The following is a 24,912-nucleotide window of genomic DNA, read 5'->3' as shown; positions in this document are numbered from 1 at the left end:
ATGATGAAGGGTCGCGCGGGGGGTGAGACCCGTTAATGGAGAAAACTTGCAATTGGCATAAAAAATTCACAAATGACAAAATTTTCTCCAAATTTCTTGAAATTTGCGCTGGGAGTCCCCAATCAAGTACCATGCTCAGTGAAAGAGGCTTTGGCCAAAATTTGGAGTGGATCGAGCGTTTTCCTTCGTTTTTGTGCTTTGGCCAACCGTCCTTGGAGCACCTTCGTTCTCGCCGGTAGTTTTGACATTTCTTTAAAACCATGACACCTGTGCAAAAAGTGAAGGAGGTTTTTCTTCCTTGGCATGTTGTGGACAAAAACCTCTCTCAGTTTTCCAAAATTCATCTTTTATTGCTCTGGAACATCATTTGAGTGCGACTTCTCCCGATGTGTGAAACAAGGAATTTTGTCGAAATGGAGCGAAATGAAGGGAATAGGGGGCTTCTAAATTCTTGGGGAAATTTTTGGAAGTAGGGAGGGATGTTAGGAGGCAGGGGAAAGTGGAATCTCAGAGATTGAGTGAGGGGAAGGGGTCCAAAAGGGCAAAACACAGGCCCAACCTAGAAAATTGCCAGGTTGTAGCCAGAAACTAGGGTTTGTGCAAAAATGAGGAATTTGGCGGATCTAAGGGATGAGAAGTGTTTGATAAGGTACTTTAAGGATAGGGGAAGGTGTATGAACATGAGGAAACAAGTTTTGCCGGTGATTTGACCATCCAAGAGAAATTGCCTTCAAAACCCTAGGAGAGGGAAATGACCTTGCCTAGGCACAACTGAAGCATGAATAAAGTGTAACATGACCCAATGGAACCTAATATGATGATAGCAACCCTCTGAATGATGATAGGCTCAGCTGAATGATGACATGGACTGACATTTGGACAACTTTGAAAAGTGTGAAAGCAAACCCTAGACCTAATGCTTAGTGACCAAATTTTGCTTGAAGACTCACTGAAATGACAAAATTTGACCTTGACACATCAAAATCACTTTGTAAGAGCATATTTGATCACTGGAGGAAGGCTGGAAAGACTGACACTAACAGGATCCATTCCTCAGCCAATCGCGATGGCGAGGATAGCCTTGAATGGATACTTGAATGAATGACAAGTTTTCGTCCAAAGCATATTGGGCAGAGAAAAACTACCTTCATGGGAGGAGATGTGGGCGGTTCTTCAACAAAAAGAGTTAAGGAGGGACCTAGTGAAGGTCAACCTTAGTAGCAGCAGTGGGCGTGGCACAAAGATGAAGGAGGAGGAGGAGAATGCAGCTCTAGCATCGAAGGGACAGCAAAAGCCGAAGCGAAAGGAGGACATTTCGAAGGTGAAATGTTTCAGTTGTGGCGAGATGGGCCACTATGCATCCCATTGTCCTTTGAAGAAAAAGGATAAGGATGAGAAACATGATCCTAAGGCTACTTCAACAAAGATTGATGAGGATGAGTTTGGCTTGAGTGCCCACGCATCTCCAAGAGGGAGATCGGGCGATATTGAGATGTAGTCGGAGGACTACATGTGGGCAGGATCCTTGAGGAGTCCACCTCTTGGATTAATTCCTTGCTATGGGAGCCCGAAATTCAACAGTAGCGAGATGGACTTAGTGTCAGATGATGCAGTAGAGTGTTTGGAGGACAGAAGCAGTAGCTGGGGACCAGAAACTGATCAGTGAAAAGCAAGGTTGGTAGCAGTGAAGGAGTCAGCAGCAACGCAGTGTTGATTTGGGGTAGCATCGGATGTGCTCTAGCCACGAAATTTGGTGGAGAGGTTGGGGCACATGAGAACTCCAATACCCAGAAGGGGTTTGGGCAGATTCTAAACAGATTAGGAGATATTAAAATAATTAATATTTTTTATGGAGTCCCTATGTCTAAACTTAGGGAAATAAAATATTAATGTGTATTAATATGAATCTATGTTAGAATGGTCCAAAAGTCATGGATCAAGCCAGATCTAATCTTAGCCGTTGATTAGGGACTTTATCTCAGCCGTTGATATGTCAACAGGAAAAGTATAAGAGGAGGCTTGAGGGTCACTTGGAGAATACACCAGAGTGATCAGTCATTCTATTCTCTAGAGCGAGGTTTGCTAAGAGAGATAGAATCAGTGATCGGAGAGCAGCTGAGGGGCATTGAGTACAGAGAGACAAAGAGACAGAGATAGTGCCACGATAGCAGCAGAGCAGCCAGAGAGAGAGACGCAGGAGCAACCAGTGCTCACGCAGGGCCATGCAGAGGCAGCTAAGTGCTGCGTAGAGCACCAGAGGGGCCAGCGTAGCTGACGCAGAGGCTCAGAGAGCTGACGCAGGGTCTCCTGGGGCTGACGCAGGGCCAACGTTGGGCTAGGAGAGGCTGACGCAGTCCAGATTGGGCAGACGCTGGGGTTTCTGTGGCAGATTGGTTACGAGTAGATGCCGGAAGGATTATTCGGGGTTTCAGCTAGTAGATTTGTCAGAAACTGAGAGGTATTATTGCCAAGGAAATTCTCTGTTGGGTAGGCCAGTTTCGACACTTAGATTGTACTCTGATATTGCTTAATAAGAAAACCCTCAGATAGCTGCACCAGTTGTTCTGCATTGGGTTTTTTCAGTGACATTAGTCAAAAAATAATGGTGTGTTTGTTCTTGTTTCTTTTAGTTGCTGATTTGTAATATGTTGAACATGCACTAGTGTTTATTTTCAATATTTACATTGTAAATAACTTGTTAAGGAAAATAACAAGTAGGTAGGAATAAATAAGATAAAGTGCATGGAGGGATTCTAACTAAGTAAACTTAAAAACTTCAACATGGTATCAGAGCGTGATTGCAGATCACAGGAGGACTAAAAGACATCAGCCGAGCGGAGCAATAGCAGCAGAAAACTGCTGTCCCGAGGTGACAAGAGCTATTTCTAGCAATGCAGAAGCCAAGGAGTGTGACGTAGAGCCAGCCAGGGCCACACAGAGGAAGCCGGGAGCTGCGCAGAGCCTCAGAGAGCCTAGCGTTGCTGATGCAGAGGGTCAGAGGGCTGACGCAGGGCATCTCAGGGCTGACGCAGACCCATCCGGGGTGACGCAGGGCCAGCGTGAGGCAGAGAGGGTCTGACGCAATTCACAGAGGCAATTGCTGGGGTCTAGAAGGCTACAGGAATATTGCAGAGTGGAGCTGGTGAGGTACTATAATTAGAACAGTACCTGACAGAGCAGCGCTAGAGGAGTTGTTACCGAGGGTTTCTAGCCGAGGACCCTGGATCAGTAGTGCAGTTGCACAAGACGATCAAAATAGGGGGCATCTCGACAAGCGACAGAACGATTTCCAGGAGGGAAATCAGGACAAAAAGGGAGTCCAGAAGAGACTTCCAGACGAGAAGTAAAGACTCAAAGGAGTCGAATAGAGAACTTCCAGGAAGGAAGTAGAGGAGCATCATGGCACTACACGGGGTAAGAGTCCAGGATAGACTGGACGGAGCATCGAACTTCGCAGTCTGGAAGGCCAGAATCTTATTCGTGCTTGACGGGAATCGTGTCAAAAACTTTGCCTTAAAGGTAATTGATGTCCCAGTCGACCCCAATGATAATGACAGGTATGAGGAGGCAATGGCGAGGGCTAAGTGCATTATCCTTGATGGGGTCAAGAATCATGTGGTACCACATATAGCCGAGAAGGAAATGGCGTTTGAGATGTGGGAGGCTCTCAAGAAGCTGTACCAGCATACTTCTGTGCAGAGAAGAATGCTGCTCGAGAATCAGATGAGGTCATAGCAGATGAAGAATGGACAATCGATAGACACCTTCCTCAGAGGACTGAATGAGATCCGAGATCAGTTGATTGCTATAGGAGCGACACCGGATCAGGAGCTAATGGTGAGGACAACCCTGAATGTTGTCTCAGAAGACTGGGAAGTATTTGTCCAGAGTATACTGGGCAGAGGGACACTTCCACCTTGGGACCAGATGTGGGCAGCGCTTCGCCAAGAAGAGATCAGACGACAGTCGAAGACAGGTAACAGCAGCGAGGGGATCAAAGTCAAGCAGGAGGAAGATGTGGCCCTAGCATTTGAGGGAAAGCAGGAGAAGCGAAAGAAGAAAGATCTCTCCAAGATCAAGTGCTTCCACTGTGGGGAGCTGGGTCACTATGCGACCTAGTGTCCAAGGAACAAGAGTAAGGGAGAGTCTTCCGAGACTAAGGCAGCGCCAACACGGGCAGAGAAGGAAGTTCTGACAGACGATGATTGTGCCATTAGTGCACACACGCCACTTGAGTGGAAGTGGGGAGACATCGAGCTGTAGTCAAGTGGACTACGGGTGATGAGGGGCAGGATCCTCGAGGTACCCAGCCTCTTGGATTAGACCTTACTATGGGAGCCCTGACGAGGAGTAGCAGGACTGGCTGAGTGGGTAAAGACGGATGCGAATGGAGCGGCAGAGGGAGCTATAGTGCAGGAGTCCCGAGACAACGCAGAGCTAGCAGGCTGCAGCAGTGAGAGAGGCACAGGAGTGTTGCACCAGTGCAGGAAGGCACAAAGAGGTGTGCAATAGTGCGAGATGCAGGGAGTTGTTGCAGCAGCGCAGAGATCAGAGAGGGAGCACTTGTCAGCGGCAGAGGGAGCTTCAGCATCAGTGGGTGTTTCTAGCCCAACAGGGAGGTCAGTTGGGAGATCAGTTACTTACTTCTCAGTAACTGAGTTTTAGTGGAGCAGTGGGCAGAACGATGCAACATGATGAGAGGAGGGGCAGTGCAGATGCAGTGCTGGGAAGAAGGATCAGCAGCAGCATGGATGCAGAGGGAGCTGTCATACAGATGCAGCAGTGGCAGTGGCAGAACCATGGGCAGCAATACAGGATGCAGCAGTGCAGAGGATGTTGGGCAGGAAGGCCTAGCATCAGCATAGGTACCGATGCCGGATGATCAGAGTAATACTCAGTGAGGGAGTATTGCTAGAGCACAGTCCTCGTTAAGAGGGAGTGTTGATTTGGGGTAGCATCGGATGTGCTCTAGCCATGCAATTTGGTGGAGAGGTTGGGGCACATGAGATCTCCAATGCCTAGAAAGGGTTTGGGCATATTCTAAACAGATAAGGAGATATTAAAATAATTAATATTTTTAATGGAGTCCCTAAGTCTAAACTTAGGGAAAATAAAATATTGATGTGTATTAATATGAATCTGTTATAGAGTGGTCCAAAAGACATGGATCAAGCCAGATCTAATCTTAGCCATTGATTAGGGACTTAATATCGACCGTTGATATGTCAACGGGAAAAGTATAAGAGGAGGCTTGAGAGTCACTTAGAGAATACATTAGAGTGATCAGTCATTCTATTCTCTAGAGTAGGGTTTGCTAAGAGAGATAGAATCAGTGATTAGAGAGCAGTTGAGGGGCATTGAGTACAAAGAGACAGAGAGACAGAGATAGTGCCGGGATAGCAACAAAGCAGCCAGAGAGAGAGACGCAGGAGCAACCAGTGCTGACGTAGGGCTACACAGAGGCAGTTAAGTGCTGCGCAGAGCACCAGAGGGGCCAACGTAGTTGATGCAGAGGCTCAGAGAGCTGATGTAGGGCCTCTTGGGGCTGACGCAGACCAAGATACGTTGACGCAAGGCCAGTGCTGGGCTAGAGAGGCTGACGCAGTCCAGATTGGGCAGACACTGGGGTTTCTGGGGCAGATTGGTGCTGAGTAGCTACCGGAAGGATTATTCGGGGTTTTAGCCAGTAGATTTGTCAGAAACCGAGAATTATTACTGCCAAGGAAATTCTCTGTTGGGTAGGCCAGTTTCGGCACCCAAATTGTACTCTGATATTTCTTAATAAGAAAACCCTCAGATAGCTGCACTGGTTTTCCCGCATTGGGTTTTTCCGGGGACATTAGTCCAAGAATAATGGTGTCATATGGTGTATTTGTTCTTGTTTCTTTTAGTTGTTGATCTGTAATATGTTGAGCATGCACTAGTGTTTATTTTCAGTATTTACATTGTAAATAACTTGTTAAGGAAAATAACAAGTAGGTAGGAATAAATCGGATAAAGTGCATGGAGGGTTTCTAACTAAGTAAACTTAGAAACTTCAACACGTAGAAGATTCAGAGGGTAAGAATCAGCAACAGTCAAATTCCAACATTCATTGTATTATGTTGAACACAGTTAAGTTCAACTAATTTTGGATGTTTTTCAATTGCTTCTCTCAGTAACTGAGTTGCAGTGCGAATGCAGTGTTAGCTATGGCAGTGCTAGCAGCATAGCAGATGTAGCGTTTGAGAGGGAGCTATAGTACTTTTGCAACAGTGGCAGTGATAGTGTCATGGGCAGTAGTACAATAGCAGCAGTAGCACAATGTTGGTGGCAACAACAGTGCATAAAGGAGGCGCTTCAGAAACAGAGCAACATGCAGGTGGACATTGTTGCTAAAGCAGTTTCCTCGCTAAGAGGGAGTGTTAGTTTTTGGTAGCATCGGAAGTACTCTAGCCTTGAAAATCTGTGGAGAAGCTAAGGCACACGAGTTCTAAAGAACCCAGAAACCGTTTGGTGAAAATCCACCCAGCTTGTATTTTATTAAAATAATTATTATTTTTAATGGAGTTCCTAAGTCTAAACTTAGGGAAATTAAAATATTAATGACTATTAATCAAAATATGGGTGAGAATGATCTAGAAGGCAGATCAAGTCATGTTTTAATCTTAGTCGTTGATTAGAGACTTAGTCTCGGTCATTGAAGACTCAACAGGAAAAATATAAAATGGACGCTTGAGGTTCATTTGTAAACACACACAGAGAGATTGAGGAAATCGATTTTCTGAGGTGAGAAGTTTTCAGGAGGAAAATCGATTGGGGGAGATCTTGCTGCTGAGGGGCAAAGAGAATCCGGGAGAAGGACTTCCCGGGAAATACAGAATAGAGAGGCAAAGAGAGGTTGCAGAGAGGCAGCTTAGTTGTCGGGAGAGCTGAGTCTGAAAAGCTACTTGTCACGCAGAATCCAGAACTGTCGGAACAACTGAAACTGCCCGGAATTGCTGGGAACTACCAGAACAGCCCAATTCCGGGAACTACCAGAACAGCCGGGAGAGCTGATGCAGAATGCAGAATGCAGAACAGCCGGAACTGCTTCAAACTGCCGGAACAATCGAGAGAGCTGACGCAGATGGTAGAGAAGGTGACGCAGGGCTGACACAGAGCTTGAAAGGCTGAAGCAGGGTCTACGCAGGGCCAACATAGAAATAGCCGGGGTTAGCTAGTCTTGTGTCGGATCAGTCGGAATTCTGCCGTGTGAAGTGAGGTAAAAGTCACTCAGATTTTCCGGCAGTAGTTTCTCTGTAAAGGATTGCTAGATGAGCATCCTAGATTTGTATTCAGATATTTCTCCTGCATAATAATAAAACCCTCAGAGTTGCTGCACCGATTTTCCTGCATTGGGTTTTTCCGGGGACTATTGTGTCCAAAAATAAGTGTGTCCTATGTATCTTTTTATTTGCTTTTTTTTTGTTTCATGAGATCAAATAATTAAATAGTGTGGGCTGCAGAAGTAATTTGCTTCAGTATTCAGAAGAATAACTTGATAATATATGTTAAAAATCAAGTAGGTGAAGTAGATTCAGATTTGATGGAGTAGGGGTTCCCTCGAGTCTAGGAATTTTCACATCAACAACACTGAATCAACATGCAAGGATTCTTAGCTTGTCTAGTGATTATCCTACTTGGATATTTTGAGCCAAATTCCTTTTTTGATTTTATAATATTATATGCTCTTGAGGATCCAGAATATTATTATTGAATTTTGCATGGTTTTGATATCCCAACATTTGCTTCTAGCTTTAAATACAATTATTAACATGGTCGAATATATGCAGTCAAAAGGCAGCAATTGCAGAACACGAGAAACAGTTGGAAGAAGAAAGAAACCAGCGGAGGGATGAAAGAGAAAAGGGTGAGGCAGATCTGAAGGCTGCTGTAGAAAGAGTTCGTGCAGAATCACTGGAGGAATTGAAGCGGCAATCAGAGGCAGCTGCTCGGCAACAAAAAGAGCAGCTTGATGTCATAAATAAGCTCCAGGTGCAGCAATATAACTTTTATTCTCTTTTATCAAGAGAAATGTCTTTAAAAGAATTTCAGTTATACATCATATTTTTGTATTGTCTCATAATGCAGCATTGTTCATTCTATTCCTTATATCTGGAATGCATTGGTCCTGCATTTTTTTGATATTTCTGTGCTTATGTAATCTATCATCGATTACCTTACTGTGGATTTTCCTTTGAAAAATTTTGTCTACAATGCAGGAATCTGACAAAGAAAATCGTATGTTCATGGAAACTTTAAGATCTAAGTTGGTATGCTTCTAATATTGACTCTACCTTTTTATGTAATGTTCTATGAATCTTCAAAACTATAAAGCTTCTTTTCATGTGTCTTGTAATAGGAAGATGTGAGGGAAAGCCTTATGAAAGCAGAGAAACGGGGGCGGCAACTTGAAGTGCAACTTCATGAAGAGGAATTGGCTTCAGCTGCTGCAAGAAAAGTATGTATCATACATGAGAATATTAAGTGCTCCTATATCTTTATGTGCAGCACTTAGCTTCCATGACATTGGGATAGATAATCATATGACACTGCACTTACTACTATATTGAACTAAAACAGAAAGCTGCTGAAAAGGATCATGAATTACAGCGGAGTAAAAGACAAGTTGAGAATGAAAAGGTAGGCATGATGTTTTTGATTGAAGGTATTCTATTATTATGCATGAGCTTCTTTCCCAATTCCTTATCCTGATTGTCTAATATATCTTTGTATCTCTGGATCAACTATTTTTTCATCAAACATATTTTGTGAGATTGGATAACATGATAAAGCTGTAGATTCTGCACTCTACCTGATCAATTGATTGAATGTAATAGGCAGTAAGCAAATCATCTACATTCCCATCTATTAGGTAACTTGGATTCTGTCTGTTATTAATTCACTCTCCTGAAACATTAGCAAGAAATATACTTCCCTACTTTACTGAAAATAGTGAATCATAGAGTTCTGTTTGTCATTAGAAACATTGAAAATCAAGATATTGACAATGGCCCAGCCTTTTATAGCTATAAGGGATTTTTGCAGATCGCTAGCATTGATATTTCCTTGACTAGAGATATTTTATAATGTTGCTGGTACTACCAGCTTGAAGTTTGTCTTTTCTACCTGTCTCTCGAGCAAGCGTCTATTTTAAGCAAAATCTTTCTAATGTTTCCTTATATTGTAAACTGTTGGAGGAAAGATTTGAAATAGATTGAGGAATGTTCATCAAATACATTGAGGAGATCACTGAGACGCTTGAGAAGGTGGTTATCAATTTCATCAAAGATTCTTTATTTTTATAATAGGATAATTAAGAAGAAATGTGTCTTCAATTGTTATGATTAAGGGGAAGCTAACTCTGATTCTACAATCCATGTTACTGTGCTGTGTCTACTCAATGTATAGATCATATTTCAGTATTACATAGATTTTCTTTTTTCAACACACTAGTGTGCTTTTGATAATCATGTTTTGAATATTTTGTGACATATTTCCAACTGGGAGGTAAACCTGTTTTTCAAGGTTTCTTAAAGTAATATTGTTAAAATTGGAAACTAAGGCCAAAATCCACATGGGTCATCTTATTTATGACAGTTGATTTTTTTTTTGGATTCCCCTCTCCGAGAGGTGCAGGATTGATCTAAAGATCATTCGATTATGACATGTACAAATGAAGTTATGAATTTATTTTGATTATGGTCAAATTGTCAAGGTCAACCAGCAAACTTATGTATGCTCAGAAGCTCAACAGTCACGTCTATTCATCCTCAATGTTGCATATAAATAGAAGGTGACTTAGCCTCATTTGGACACACTCATCTTCACACCTCTCTCTCTCTCCTCATTGATTGGATACGGATTTCTGGGCCTCTCTCTCTCCACATGTCCGAAATTCTAGGAGAGCGAAATTTCAGGAGGCCGAAATTTCAGGGCACTGAATTTTTGGACAGTTTGACCAAGCGTTGACCATCACACGTTGACTTCCTTTGACTGCGTTTTTGTGAGGGCTGCCTCTGTTTGGGCAGGCTGCATTTCTGGGCACAGAAATTGAGGCTAAACATTGATTGTTGACTAGCGTTGACTACAACTAGGGCTGACTGCAGGTGGGCCGTTTGACCAGACTTTGACTGGGCTGAATTTGATTGTTTTGAGGGCTGTTTTAACTTTTATCTTGCTGTTTGGAGGCCGAAGTTGACTGAAGTTAACCAATTTGCTGAGGGTCAAATCTGCCCTGTTGACCAGCATTGACTTTTCTGGTTAGGGCTCTTTTGCTGCTGTTATAAATTATCAGATTTGTAAATTGTACTAACTCTCTCTGCTGAACTATTGAAGACTGAAAGAAGATTTGATCAAGGGTTTCTCCACATTGGGGTTTGTCCCTCGCTGGTGCCACATCTTGTGTCCTCTTGTCTTGGCTTGTCTTCTACTGTTTATGTTTATTTTCTATCTGCGTTTTATTATCATGTTGATGTGATTGCTAATATGAATATTGATACTGGGCTAATAAAGAAATTGAAGTAAAATTGCTCTAAAGCATAGAACATACCATTGTTGCCTAAAATTAACATGGTATCAGAGCTGAGGTGAAGACAAAGCCCAAGCGACGTCTCGAGAGGAGGATTCCAACCTCATTACATACATTTTCTTGAGTATTTTTGGAGCTCGCACTTGGAGGGGTTAATCTCTGTTTTGACCACAGATTAGAGGCAAACTCAGCTAAGGTAGAAGAGGGTTGTTGGAGTACCTCTTGAAGATTGTTTGGGGCTGTAACAATCAGATGCACAGGCTGAGGTTATGGGTATAGTTCTGGGCTGTTTTGAGATGAGTTGTGGCTCATCTTCCACAAGACTGAAGGCCGCAGGACTGGTGTATTGCCATGGGTCTGAGCTTGAGATAGGGCATCATTTTGAGAGCAAATCATCCGAGTTTACTGTGGAGATGAAGCCGCACCAGCTGGGCAGTCTAGAGGCATGTTACACATATCTTCTATGCATATTTGTGAGGGCTTTTGCCTCTATCCTAAGGCCGTAGGTAGGAGTTGAACCTGTAGCAGTTGGCATATTGTTTGACGGATGAAAGGCCTCAGTTAGGGCCTTCCTTTCTGAGCCGCTGTCATTAAAAGGAGGCCGCAGTCCTTATTGCAGGTAACAGTCAGGTGGAGGGACTGTTTGAGTGGGCCGAGAAGGCTAGGTAGGCTCACATACCCTTGCCGCAGTCACTCCAAGGAGCAGCACAGTGGCAATCACTTAGAAGTTTGTTGATAAGAATTCATGATCTCCTTCTTCTGGAAATCTGAAGGTGGAAGTTGCAGTTCTCTGAAGCAACAACCCTTGCTCAATACTTTGAACAATTCGAGATCCTTCAACTCTGCCGTCTTCAAATCCTGAACTTACTATTCGTATCATTAAGTCTGAAGCAGAATCCTGAAGTAAATTGAAGGGCATTCATTAGCTATTCTCATACTGGATTATTTCAAGGACCAAGGGATATATTTTCAGCCTTAGTTATGAACCTAATTTGAGGCATGGATCTAATTCAGATCTCTGAATCATCCTGGGACCAGGACAAAGCCATTACAGCTGTGAGCAAATTCTGAAGCAAGTCATGAAAATCAATATTAGAGTTATTCACTTGACTTGATATTATTCTGGAAATTTGCTTCAATAGAAAAGTTTAGATTTCTTAATAGCTTACATTTATATGCCTGCAGTTCTATTGATGTCACTTAGGTGAGACAGTGGTTGAAACATTGAGGCTCAGAATTATGGTATGGATTAGCCCTTAATTACGACAGACTTCCGAAGCAGTCCTTATTGTAAATGAGTCAGAGAAATTGTGAATCTGTGGTCTCCTTGTCATAATAGGGCTTGAATCCTTGATTGAAGGAATACACACTATTTGATCTACAAATCCCGATCCATAACTGCCATCTGAATTTCTGAAGCATGCATCAACAGGTATGTATTTGAAATTAAAGTTTGTGGTTTAAGAATAAAACATTCGGTCCTGAGATTACATTAAGGCGGCACATGAAGGCAGTGTCACAATAAGCCCAAAGTCTTGTGACAGTCTGGTTTCTCAAGTTTTGTCACATTTCTAAAATTCTTATAGCTACAGTTACCATTTTATTCCGCTCTTATTTGAACTCTCCTATGTCACAATCCTGAGCATGAATCTCTTGCAATCAAGGTCAGAGATCAGTACAGGACGGTGGACAACATACCTTAAATTATGGTTTTGGCACTTATGTCATGCTTCTATAGTTAAGCAGAGATGTGTGCATTAATGCCTAAAAGGACAAGACTGTAGCGTTGCCCTATCAATCATCTTAAGGAGGGTTTGTTGGTATCATCATGAAAATTCCCAGTTATGATGACAGTTGAAGATATTTCAAGTTTCAAAGCGAATCTTCAGTTTGTCACTTCAAATTATTCAAAATGTAATCATAATTGTAAAATGCAAGGCATTTCCTGATAATAATAGTATCTTTGACCTGAAAGATATAATTGGAAGTAGACCAGCTTGACTCCTCAGTGACATTCTCAAGTACTCTCTCAGTATCAAGAGTAAGATTGCCTGACATCTCTAAATGACTGAATTCTGTACATCAATCTCCATGATACAGTGTGGTCTATCAGTCAGCTATAACTTTGTTACATTGTTCCTGTGCGCACAAGCTATTGCAGTACCTTTTGGATGAAGTACATTTGGAAGCTTCATTCTTAAAAGAACAGTTACAAGATCTTGGCATCCCATTGTTGGCCTTTGATCATAAAGTACAGAGGCGGATGTGGTGGCAAAGACACTTGGGAGGATTTCTAGTCAAGATGGGGATGTGCATCTTGATTGAAATAATTCAATCCATGATAGCAAGGAAGAACCTCACCATCTGGTGGTTGAATCTGTATCCAAGTCTCTGGAGGAATTCAAAGAAAAAAAATAAAAAATAATTGGATCAATAAAGGGATATTTGCTACAACAACTTCTGTCTGAGCTAGCACCATTATTCTTATCTCCATGACAATAGTTAACCATGACCAAGAAAAGGAGATGGCTGTTGTACCCTTGTCCTCTCTGTATGCTAATATGATTGAACCTGAGCAGTAGTCAATGTCAGACCTCTTTCAGCCCTTCCTGGCCCAATCATCGAAATCTTCTTTAAGATATTCAGAGGGAGCTATGATTCAGAGGGAGTCGATTTCTCCCTTAGCTTAAAAGTTTGATGAGATGGAGAAGTTGTTGGTCTGCATCCCTGGTGTTCTTGATAAACACCCTATCAGTGATATGCCACGCTATGAAGTCTCTGAGTTGATCTATGGAAGAACCTCATATACTGAATGGCTGCTTATTGAGATAACTCTGTGATTCTATTTAAGCTACATTGCTGGAATCTAAGATTCCTTGAATATTTTGAAGCTGGCTCAGTTGGCAGTGTGATGGATCGAAAAAGCACATCTAGTGCTATACCTTTCTCATTTGGTTGCTCTGAAAGCATTGTTGAGGTTGAATCCTCAACAGACATATGTTTTGCAGTTAACACATTGAGCCAGTACATGGTTGAGCCTCATCATATACATTGGATTGCCGCCAAGAATCTTCTGAGATATCTTCAGGGCACAATCACTCATGGACTGAGATACACTGCTGGAAATGTGAGGATGCATAGTTATTCTGATGCTACATGGGCTGACAATGTGGTGGATCACAAGAGCACTTCTAGATGTTGTTTTTTTTTGGGTTCTGCTTCGATATCCTGGATGAGCAGGAAGCAAAAATCGGTTGCCTTGAGCACTGCCGAGGTCGAATACATAACTGCTAGTATGGCCTCCTGTGAAGCTGTCTGGTTGAGGAAGCTCTTCAGTGAGCTATTTGGACATGTGCTGGATACCACCGTGATCCTCTGCGACAACCAGAGTGGGATCCAATTATCAGAGAATTCTGTGCTTTATGATTGCTCCAAGCGTATAGATATCAAGTACCACTTTATCAGAGATATGTTACAATGAGGAGCAATAAGGCTCCATCACATTGGGACTGATGAGTAGGTCGTCGATATTCTGACAAAGCCCTTGGGGAAGGTCAAATTCTTGGCCTTTCGAAAACGACTTGGAGTCATGGTGAGACCCTCTTACGAGGGTCCTGTATGAGATGGACATTGAGCTCTGGGAGCTTCAGGGGGCTTGGGGTAATTCTTGGAGCGATGAGCAACCATAGGGTGAGTGGTTCAGCCTTCCCCTAGTGGTTTGCTATGTACAAGGTGAGTGGTTCAGCCTTCCCTTAGTGGTTTGTTGTGTAAAGGGTGAGTAGTTCAGCCTTCCCCTAATGGTTCGCTGTGTACAGGGTGAGTGGTTTAGCCTTCCCCTAGTGGTTTGCTGTGTACAGGGTGAGTGGTTCAGCGTTCCCCTACGATACCGCTTAGCGACATGTAGGCAGGATTAGTGGTTCATCCTTCTTCTGCTGAGACATCCTACCCATGCAGTCTGGGACTCATGGGAAGTACCTCTCATCTGGCCAATGAGTAGGGAAATGAGGATAGGGACCATAGTACTACCGATGGATGTATCGTGTACTACCGTACTCCCTATGCTAGGATGACCAATATTGATCTGGGATCAATTGGAACTGACTTTGGGTCAGTAAGAGTGGTATGAGACACTCTCTTTTGATTGGAACTGACTTTGGGTCAGTAAGAGTGGTATGACACACTCTCCTTTGATTGGGACTGACTTTGGGTCAGTAGAGATAGAGAATGGTATGATACATTCTCGATCACTTCTTCTTCTTCATAGTTCAGCGGAGCAGAGCAGTGCATTGATGCCAGAGATAGTACAGATTGGTAGATGGATTAGCAGATGGAGTTCTCCCTAGTTGAGAGGGAGTGTTAAAATTGACAACTAAGGCCAAACTCCACATGGGTCATCCTATTTATGACAGTTGATATTTTTCGTGGATTCCTCTCTTCAAGAGGTGTAGGATTGATCTAAAGATCATCCGATTATGACATGTACAAATGAAGTTATGAATTTATTTTGATTATGGTCAAATTGTCAAGGTCGGCCAACAAACTTATGTAGGCTCAGAAGCTCAACAATCACGTCTATTCATCCTTAACGTTGCATATAAATATAAGGTGACTTAGCCTCATTTGGACACACTCATCTTCACACCTCTCTCTCTCTCCTCATTGATTGGGTACGGATTTCTGGGCCTTTCTCTCTCCACACGTTCGAAATTTCAGGAGAGTGATCTGGGCTTTTATTTTTATTTTGGGCAGGTGTAGATCTGAGAGTATTCAAGGAAATTTTGGAGTTTTGAGACAGATCTAGGCCTTGGAGGGCAATATCTTGTCTCAAATTCTGTTTGCAGGGCTACAAATTGAAATTTTTCCATTAATAGAAGAAAATTGGGGTTTGATTAAAATCGTGGCATTCGACAAATTTTTTAAGGCCCTGCAGGCCTAGTGTAGACCTTCATTAGTCCTCAAAACCCTCTCGGTTCCTCTTTGGCATCTCTTTTCTAGGCCTCCATTGCCTTCTTTCCTGCTGTTGTGGCCTCCTCTCCCATCCGCTCTGCCTCCATTCCTCTCTCCCTGCCTGCAGTTCCTTGTTTCTTGCCTGCGGCCCCTCAAACCCTCCTTCTCTCCCTGCGACACCTTCTTCCCTCTTCTGCAGCCCTGCTACAAAGCCTTACTGCTTGCCTATGACACCCTTATCCCTCACGCTGCCTCATTCCTACCCTCTCGGTAGACCTCCCTTCATCATCCACAAACCTTATCCCTCCACACTGTCACCTCCCTAACTCTTTGCTATGGCTCCCTTTTCCCTGCTAACCCTCCGCTCCTCCTCGCTGTCCCTTGCCTTCCGTTGCCTCCTCCTTGTCTATCCTCTTCGCTTCTCCCTAAACCCTTAACACATCCCTTCCAGACTTTATGCAGTCCCTTTACTGCCTCTTGCATTCCTATTTTGAGCCTTAATGCGACACCTTTTTGACGTTGCCATTTGGCTTTGAAACCATAATATTTCACCCTTATCACTAAGATACAAAATTGCAAAAAAATTTCGAGTTTGGATAAGGGTTTTGCCATTTAGATCTAAACTGAAGTTGAAGAGAACTGTTGGTAGAAGTTGGTGATTTTTAGATTTTCTCATCACTGGAAGATTTTTGTACTTCAAGGCCTAGGGCCTTAGGTTTCGTTCTCTAACTTCTATTTTTCTCACTGTCCATACACTAAGCTAATTAATTTAAGCAGTAACATCAAGCACATTAACAAAGATAACCACTGAGTTTAAGTGACTGTCTCTTTACTTTTTGAAGCTTAATCATAACAAAAATTTGCATCTATATTCAACATTTTCTTAGAAACAATTGATTGGGGACTGTTTGATATATTTTGCATTGGTGTGTTATCTTAAACTCACTGATAATTTACTTGCTGCTCTTACAAATTCTGAACTTGACTGCTGTCATAAGTACAATCTCTGAAATCTAAACATAACAATGGTGTAATTGTCTTTCATTTGAATTTCAAGTTGCTTTCGAAGAGATTGAATATTTTGGGTTTGTTAGAGGCATTTGGCACAGAAGTAGTTCACCTTTAAAATTAACTGTTGTCCTGAAAACTTACTCTGAAATTTTTATGTTTTCAGTTTGTCTCGGTAAGATTTTTTGGGCATTGAATTTAAGTTTGAATACTTGCTATCACACATAAGCTCATTGCCTAAAGAAAAATTTGTCTCACATACTTGGTGAAGAAGATAGCTGTAAGGAATCATTGGCATTTAACTTTCTATTCGCTCATAAGTTCTTGTTCCATTTATTTGTGAATGATAAATGTGCTAATTCTGTTTGAGCTAAGTGGCATTGAAAATAATTTACTCCATCCGCTTAAAATTGAGTAATCTAAAGACAATTGACTGGTTTGAGATCTAATTGCATATTGGGCATCTCTTAGATAATCTGTCTTAGAAATTTAACTGTCTTTGGCATTTTTCGTTGAAGATTAGATAAGTGCTCTATCTTGGATCTTGGCAAATTGTGTATCTTGTGAAAATTTTGCTTCAGTCATATATTTAACTTTGTTGGCACTTTCCAAGATTGGCATTCATCTTTGTAATTGGGCTTATCTATCAAATTTCTTGGAAAAAGTACTTAGCGTATAACTTAGATTAAATCATAAACTAAGTACTACGAAGTTTTAAGAATCTCGCTTCATTAATCATCCGCTAATCTCACTTTGCATTTTTATCCTAAGTTAGTCTTGAATTTAGTAACCGACCTCCAAGCATAAGATTGGTTGATCGAGAGATAGGAATGCCTTTGCGTCTTCTCTTGAGAAGTCTAACCTTTTTAGTATCTAAAATGGTGACCTTGCAGTGGTTAGAGCCACAATCGCTGCAGTGCCGGAGACACTGGGTACGTTAGATTTCAAGGAGAGGGATCGTTAATCACACCCTCATGTGCTTCACCTTGACTTCTCAGTACCATTTGCTATAAAGTTTAGGCTCAATACAGACAATGATCGAATGACATACTTAGAATAGACATTTAAGTAAAATCAACCAAGATTCTTGCATTTCACGTAAGTCTTAGGAATTGCATTTCATATAGGATAGTTACTCATCAAAGCAACAGTTGTCCATCCTGTACTTGGTCTTAAAATTTGTAAAGCAAGAGTATTGACTCCATAAGACACTGGTTTCAAATTTTATAAATCTATTCAAATCCTTAATATCTTGCTAAATCTAAACAAGTACTTGATCGCTCAATTGTGTCTCCCAGATTAGTTGGTTCCCAACTAGTCCTTCTTCATCTCATTTCCATAGGGTCTACCCCCAATAGTCTGTTGTTGGGAGACAACTTAAACGAAGAGGTTGGGGATCAGGGTGATAGCCCCCGACCTGAGTCGTTGTCGCGGTGCCTATACATTTTGAGCGACAACAAAGCCCTTAGGAGGAGTGACAGGTGAAGCTCTTGCTTCATAATTTGAGTTGGATTTCACCCTCATTGCTTGCATGGTGACATCTGTGATGGGTGTTGTGTGGTATCTGGATAGTGGAGCCTCATTCCATATGACTGGCAAAAAAGAATTCTTCAATGACTTGGAGGAGAAGGACCTCCAGATGCACATCGAAATGGGAGATGATGGAAGGTATAGTGTGATTGACATCAATACTGTTACTTTTCAGAGGGAATCTTGTTCTCCTCTCACATTAAAAGATGTCATATATGTTCTGGGTCTGAAGAAGAATTTGGTTTCAGTTGCTATGTTGGAGGACCGTGGCTACGATGTGATATTTAGCAAGGGAAAGGCTTTCCTTTTTCACATAGCCTCAGGATAATTGAAGCGGATCGGGATTTGGGTGAAGAACCTCTACAAATTGGATGTAGAAGATTGTGTTGCCTTGTTCACAAAAGTAGAGAAGGTGCAGAGACGAGATATCGGTGAGTTGTGGCATAGAAGATTTGGTCACTTGCACCACGGAGCTTTGAAGATCATGCGACAGATTTCTATAGGACTTCCCATGGGTGCACTAGAGCAGAGAGATACATGCAAGGGGTGTACATTAGGGAAGTAAACCAAAGGCACCTTTCGTGTTAAGGATAGTCGAGCGCAAGCGATCCTTGAAAGAGTTCACTCAGATTTGTGTTGACCGTTCTCGACAGCCTCCATGACCAAGCACATGTATTATGTAATATTTGAAGACAATTTCTCTTGGAAGTGTTGGATTTTCTTCATGCAGAAGAAAGATTAGATGTTCGCTAAATTTTGTGAATTTAAAGCACTTGTTGAGAAAGAAATTGGCAGAAAAGTGAAGGCTCTTAGGAGCGATAACAACGGAGAATATGTGTCGAATGAATTCAAGGACTTTTGTGCATCAAAGGCATTCGACGGGAGTTAATAACACCTCATAACCCACAACATAATGGGGTGGCTGAAAGGAAGAACAAAAGTATTGTGGGGGCTGCACAGACGATGTTACATGATCAGGGCCTATTGTTGCACTTGTGGGCTGAAGCATGCAACACAACTGTATATGTGCAGAACGTGAGTCCTCATCGGGTTCTCATGATGAGTACACCAAAAGAAGCTTTTTCAGGTAAGAAACCAGATGTGGCACACTTCATGATCTTTGGTTCATCAATTTATTGTTATGTTACCAACGATGCAAGGAAAAAGCTAGAACCAACAGTTGAGTTGGGCATATTTGTGGGGTACATTGATACACCTCACAACGATCGGTGTACTTACCATCTCGCAAGATGACAATGGTTCGTAGAGATGTGAAGTTCGATGAAGAGAAGGCTATGAGATATTCCCTTGAGAGGGAGCTTCAGTTGCATGGAAATGAGGAGCTTTTAGCTCCAAAGGAAGAACCTCAGGATGATGTGGATCAACCACATGCAGAGGAGCAGAGAGTGGAAGCACCCACTCATGTAGAGACTTCCAGAGATGGAAGGAAGCGCACCAGAGAGGCTGACATATTGATACATGATGCTAGAGAGAATGTGGGAGCACCCACATCACAGCACAGGCAGAGGAGGTCACTAGATCAGTACACTGGCTACATGGCTCTGATGAGTGAGAGTGTAGAGATTGAACCATCCTCATTCGAGGAAACAGTGCAACAACCAGTATGGGTTGATGCCATGCTAGAGGAATATGAATCAATTATCAGAAACAGTGTTTGGGAAGTGGTCCCAAGACTAGTAGACAAGTCAATGGTGAGTTCCAGATGGCTTTACAAGGTAAAGCAAGCAGCAAATGGGAGTGTGGAGAAACACAAGGCCATATTTGTGGCCAGAGGGTTCTCTCAGGTGGAGGGAATTGATTATGAGGAGACCTTTGCTCTAGTAGCAAGGTACTCTTCAATTAGATCTATTCTAGCACTTTCAGCACAGATGGGATGGAAGATACATCAGATGGATGTGAAGATAACATTCCTCAACATAGTGATTGGGTGTTAGCACTTTAGTCATTCCTTTGAAGTAATAAGAAGGAAAAACCAAAGGTAACCACTATCCACTTTTGGAGATCAGGACCTAGCCTTCCTGATGCTCAGAGAGAGCTCTTTCTTTATAATTTAACTTTTTTTTAGTTAAGATGTTTTAGGCTAGATATGATTGTTCAAGGGGTTTTGATTTTGTTTGAAATTGGGTGGTGGGGTCTCTTAAACAGATGGATAAATTGATGTCTTTCAGACCATTGGGCTATGGAGTCAATTGATAAGGAAGCAAGGCTGGATAAATTCACTAAAGGGGGTGTTCCAAGGGCAAGATAGCAGAGTGTATTTCAAATATTTGAGACAGAGGGGTGGAAGGGTTTCACTCGGGGTGAGAGAGCAGTTAAGGGTTCTCAGAGCTGGATAATGAATGATGAAGGCAGGGGTAGTCGAAATCAAGGGCAGTTAAGAATCCTTTAACGTGGATTATTTATGAAATCAATTTAAACTAAAGAGCAATTAAGAATTCTTTAATTTAAATTACAGAGAAAAACATTCAAATACTTAACTGTTAAAACAAAGTGTGATTTAAACAAGTTCTGAAATATATTTCCAGTTATAGCATTTAGATTGAAACACATATAAGATTATGAATAACTTTGAGAAATTGACAAAGATACATGAAAATACTTGTCTGATATTCGCTCAACACATGAATCCTTGGAACAGTCTGATCTTTATTAATCAATCCAGCTTGCTGGCTCATCAACTGATACAATAACCTTCTGGTTCTTCTTGATCAAAAAGTCTATAGAAATGTCTAATAGAGTCCACCCTACATACTTCGAATTGTGAAGTATTTATACAAAAAATTATTACAAAATATCTCAAATTAATTTGAGATTTAATTTAGGAAATAAAAATATCTTCTTGCAAGAAGATAGAGACAACTATTGAACTGCTTCATGTTGTCCCTTTTATTTTGGCACTGCTAGCTTTTATGGTTTGATTTTAGCCCTTTATGCTGCCTTGTTGTTTGATCTTTCACGTTGGAATCTTCATTTACTTTTGGCTTTCATCTGATACACTTTGACACTGATACACTTTGACTCTGTTGATCTGTCTTCATCTTTTTACCTGGCTGTTTCACTTTTACTGTACATTAACCTTTTTACTGCATATTTCTCACAGTAAATCAGTCAATTTCTCCCATGTTTCAGCATCAGGTAATTGGATCTTCAGCATCCTCCTATATATTTCATCTGCCTCGGTGTACTTGGCAAAAGTAGGCTTATTGATAAACAAGTGTTTTACCTCATGCTGGAGGTAAAACAAGTTTTCAAATGTTTGATAAAGTACTTTGCCTGTTGGCAATGCCTTGATTGATGATGTACTGACCTGTTCTTTTGCTAGCTCTCTGATTTTGCTGTTGTAATCCTGCTATGTCATGAGCTTGTCATTTATTACTAAGGGACTGGGTAACCCTTTCTCTCTCAAAATTTGAAACTTAGCCATAAATCTGTCAACGGCTACTTGCATATTTTGACACTTGTCCTCCAAGTTTAACATTAAGTTTCTCTTGGAAATGACTTTTCTCACCTCTAAAATTGTCTCTGTTCTGTCCTCTATTTCCAATTCCTGAAGCTCATACTTATTTTTACTATTAAGGAATTGAATAATTCTAGTAGCATCTTTTGGCATTTCTCCTAATTCCTCTTTTACTCTTTGGATGGCTTCTATAGCCACCTTCATTAAATCTATCTGTTCAAAATTACTTGAATAGATGGCCAAATATCATTGACAGAGTCAATGATATTGACCCATAATAGTTCCTTGGCTTGGCCAAGGGGTTCTTTCAGTGTTAGGTCCTTCTCCATGGCCTTTAATCTCTCACTCATTTTGGCAGCGTTTTGTTCTTCTTCTTTGTGCATGATTTTGGCAAGCTTGTAATCAGTTTCCAAGCTTGTCACCTTCTCTTTCAACTTATTCATCTCTGTTGCCTGTATGGACATCTCTTCCATAGCTTTAACTAACTTTGCTGCTTCTTCACCTGATGTACCTGCTGCTGATGTAGACTCTATTGAAACCTGTTGTGCTGTGGCCATAGGAGCTGTGGGAGCCAATGAGGCTGCCAATGTAGAAGGAACAACTGTTGACACTGTTGGGATGACATTCACTGATGTAGTGCCAAGATCACTTTGCTTCAATTGGATTAAACTGTCCAATTCCTTCTCTATCTCTTTTAACTGATCATTTAGTTTGAGGACCAAGTCCATCAATTCTTCATGTCTGGTTTGGTTTTCCAAGACTTCCTGTGTCTGGGGATGCTACAACTGAGGTATTTTCAATTGCTTTTTGAGTGCTGCAATGTCATCATTCTTCTTTTTGATCAGTTGTTCAGTGGCCTTGATGTCTTTGGGATCATGTCCCAATTCAATCACTAAGTCTTCCAAAGACTTGATTCTGGTATCCTTGGCCTATGAGGAGGCCTTCTCTAACTGATATTGGGCTGAGATATTGTTCAATGAATTCTGCAACTGATGGGCAGCTATGGCTTTACTTGTAAGGGTGGAGTAAATCATTTCTCCAGCCTGTTTGTGAAATTCAATTTGGTCAATGGGATGAATATCCCTTGCCAATACCTCAAAATCAATCTTTTTGTAATCTGCTGATGTCCTTGGTTGTTGTACAGTTGGTTTTACGAAGGACATTTGCATCTTTCCCTCCTTGATGTCAAAAGCTGGCATCAACCTGGTTTGGTTTGTAGGTGTAAGCTTGAGATACTGTGCATAAGACTGTGCCTTCAGTTTCTTATTTCTCATTTTGATTTCTTTAAACCTGTCCTTAATATCCTCATCTTTATCAGCAGGCCTACTGAATGAGGAGAATTCTACACTGAGCTGCCTTTCTAACATTTGATTGTGTGAGGTAGATGACTCCTGTGTTTCTCCAGATGGAGCTGTGCCCCTGCTTATGTCAAACCTAGTATTAGTTACTTCCGCTGAGCCTTCTGTGTCTTCCTGTTTTGAAACAGGATTGAGCCTTAATCTTTTGCTCTGGTTGGCTTCATACTACACATTGGATGTGCCCATGTCTGAAGTGGAGGCTCCCTCTCTGTTCCTCTTGGGATTCTTTTCCTCATTCTGAGGAGTCTGCAAAACTGTAGGGGTACTCATGGTTGCTTCTTGCTGTGGTACCTACAGGAATGAGCTTTCATCAAGCTGTCTTTCTAAATCACACAAGGTATTTTCAACATCTACCTTTGTACTATCCCTGTCTATGAGAGTGTTCTCCAACCACTCAGATTGATTGGCATATCTTTCTATCTCTGGTATGGGGTGATGAATGTAAGGCCCCAATTTGACCTTTTGTCTAAGTTTGGTCATAAACCCTTGAGGGTCATATCTCCACATGAAACTGTTTTGGAACTTCATTTGTTGCAGAATCAGATCTGCTTCCTGCCCTGCTTCTCTAGAATTGCAAATGAAAGGGCCTAACTGATTTTTTACTTTGAACTGGGTCCTTTTCTTGGCTGAGACAAAGTTGACTTCGTCAGAGTTCATTATTTGCCTATAATACTCTAGAGCAAATAACCTCATGGGGAGGTATTTGGGGAGTTTGTATGGGGCAAGCTGGCACCCATATATTCTTATTTCAGTGTGGTTTTGGTAAAGGTACCAATCTCCCGCCTTACTTTATTTGGAAAACTGGAGGACTTTTTTGATGTCTTGGCTTATTCTGGGTGGAGGACTTCCTGTTAGCATAGTCATGACTAGATGGACAAAAGAGTCAATGAAGTCTGTATAGGCGTATGGTGAGGAATACTTGTGGAACAATGGTGTCCAAAATATGACAGGCCTGGGTTGGCCTCTAGTATCAAGCTTCTGGAGGGTGAAGGGAAATTTGTCTGATTGATAATACAAAAACATATGACCCTGGAAAAACCCCCTACAACTCTTGGGGAAAACCAGTTTGAGAGCTCTTCTTTATTTCTGGAAAATGCCTTTTTACAGTGAGAGAAATGTTCAGCAAAAAATCAACAAACAGACTTTTACAACTTATCTCAGCCTTGCTGAAACACCGCTGCTGATACTCCGCAGCTGTTGCTGTTACACCGCGGCTGTTGCTGTTACACCGCTGCTGTTGCTGTTACACCGCGGCTGTTGCTGTTACACCGCTTTCAGCTGCTGAAACTCCGCTCTCAGCTGCTGAAACTCCACTCTGTTGAAACTCCGCTTTCAGCTGTCCAGAAATCTCCCTTGCTCTCTTGCTCTCCTTCTCTCAATCTGCTCATGAAAGAATTAATGATCTTTTCCTCCTTTTCCTCCCTTAACCCAACCCTAAGTGACTTTTGGGTGATCCCTAAATCCAATGGCTGAAATAGATTTAGATCAATGGCTGAGATTAAAATGCTCATTTAAATCTCACTTTCTATTTTTTAATTCACCCCACTTTAATAAAGACCCACTTAGTCATTTATTTCCAAAGTCACTTTTCCTTTTTAATTTTTCATTGACTTTATAAAAGTCACTTTAAAATTAGACTTAGTAACTTTATCACTTAAAGTCACTTTTAAATTAGATTTAACTTTATAAAAATTATAAAGTTACTTTAGGAGAAAAATTAAATTCTTTTGGACACTTTTCCCTAGGCCAAAGATCAAAGCCTAAGGGAACCACCTGTCCTCCGGTACCAAATTTCAACATGATATAGTACAGACGAGTATTTGAATACTCTCTCATTGTGCGTTCTAGTAAACTGTTCAGGCATCCTTTCAACTATGAACTGGGCATAATTGTATAGAGTAGCAGGAGGCTTTCTTGGGGTGAAAATGGACATGAAGGCCAGGATGAGCTCATCAACAAATTCATCAGTGGTACAACCCAAAACACATGATATCATAGTCACAATATGCTTGCCTCTTTCAGAGAAAATGGCAGAAACA

General features: G+C 41.6%; 1 protein-coding gene across 3 annotated transcripts in view; it reads left to right on the top strand.

Annotated features, from left to right (window-relative positions):
• LOC149220266 (SMAD/FHA domain-containing protein) overlaps positions 1 to 24,912 on the top strand; it is a 291,504-nt gene that overhangs the window by 219,110 nt on the left and 47,482 nt on the right. For all 3 annotated transcript variants that reach the window (XM_089384735.1, XM_089384733.1, XM_089384732.1), the window contains 4 exons: positions 7,815 to 8,016; positions 8,244 to 8,294; positions 8,384 to 8,482; positions 8,605 to 8,664. In XM_089384735.1, coding sequence (XP_089240861.1) covers positions 7,815 to 8,016; positions 8,244 to 8,294; positions 8,384 to 8,482; positions 8,605 to 8,664 — 412 coding nt within the window. The remainder of the gene's footprint in view (positions 1 to 7,814; positions 8,017 to 8,243; positions 8,295 to 8,383; positions 8,483 to 8,604; positions 8,665 to 24,912) is intronic.

This window comes from Pinus tabuliformis, chromosome Q (assembly GCF_031772625.1).
Source record: "Pinus tabuliformis cultivar Carrire ecotype Pingquan chromosome Q, CPIR1, whole genome shotgun sequence".
NCBI classification, from domain to species: domain Eukaryota; kingdom Viridiplantae; phylum Streptophyta; class Pinopsida; order Pinales; family Pinaceae; genus Pinus; species Pinus tabuliformis.
Note: the sequence above shows the minus strand (reverse complement) of the source record. Positions and strands in the feature narration are given on the sequence as shown.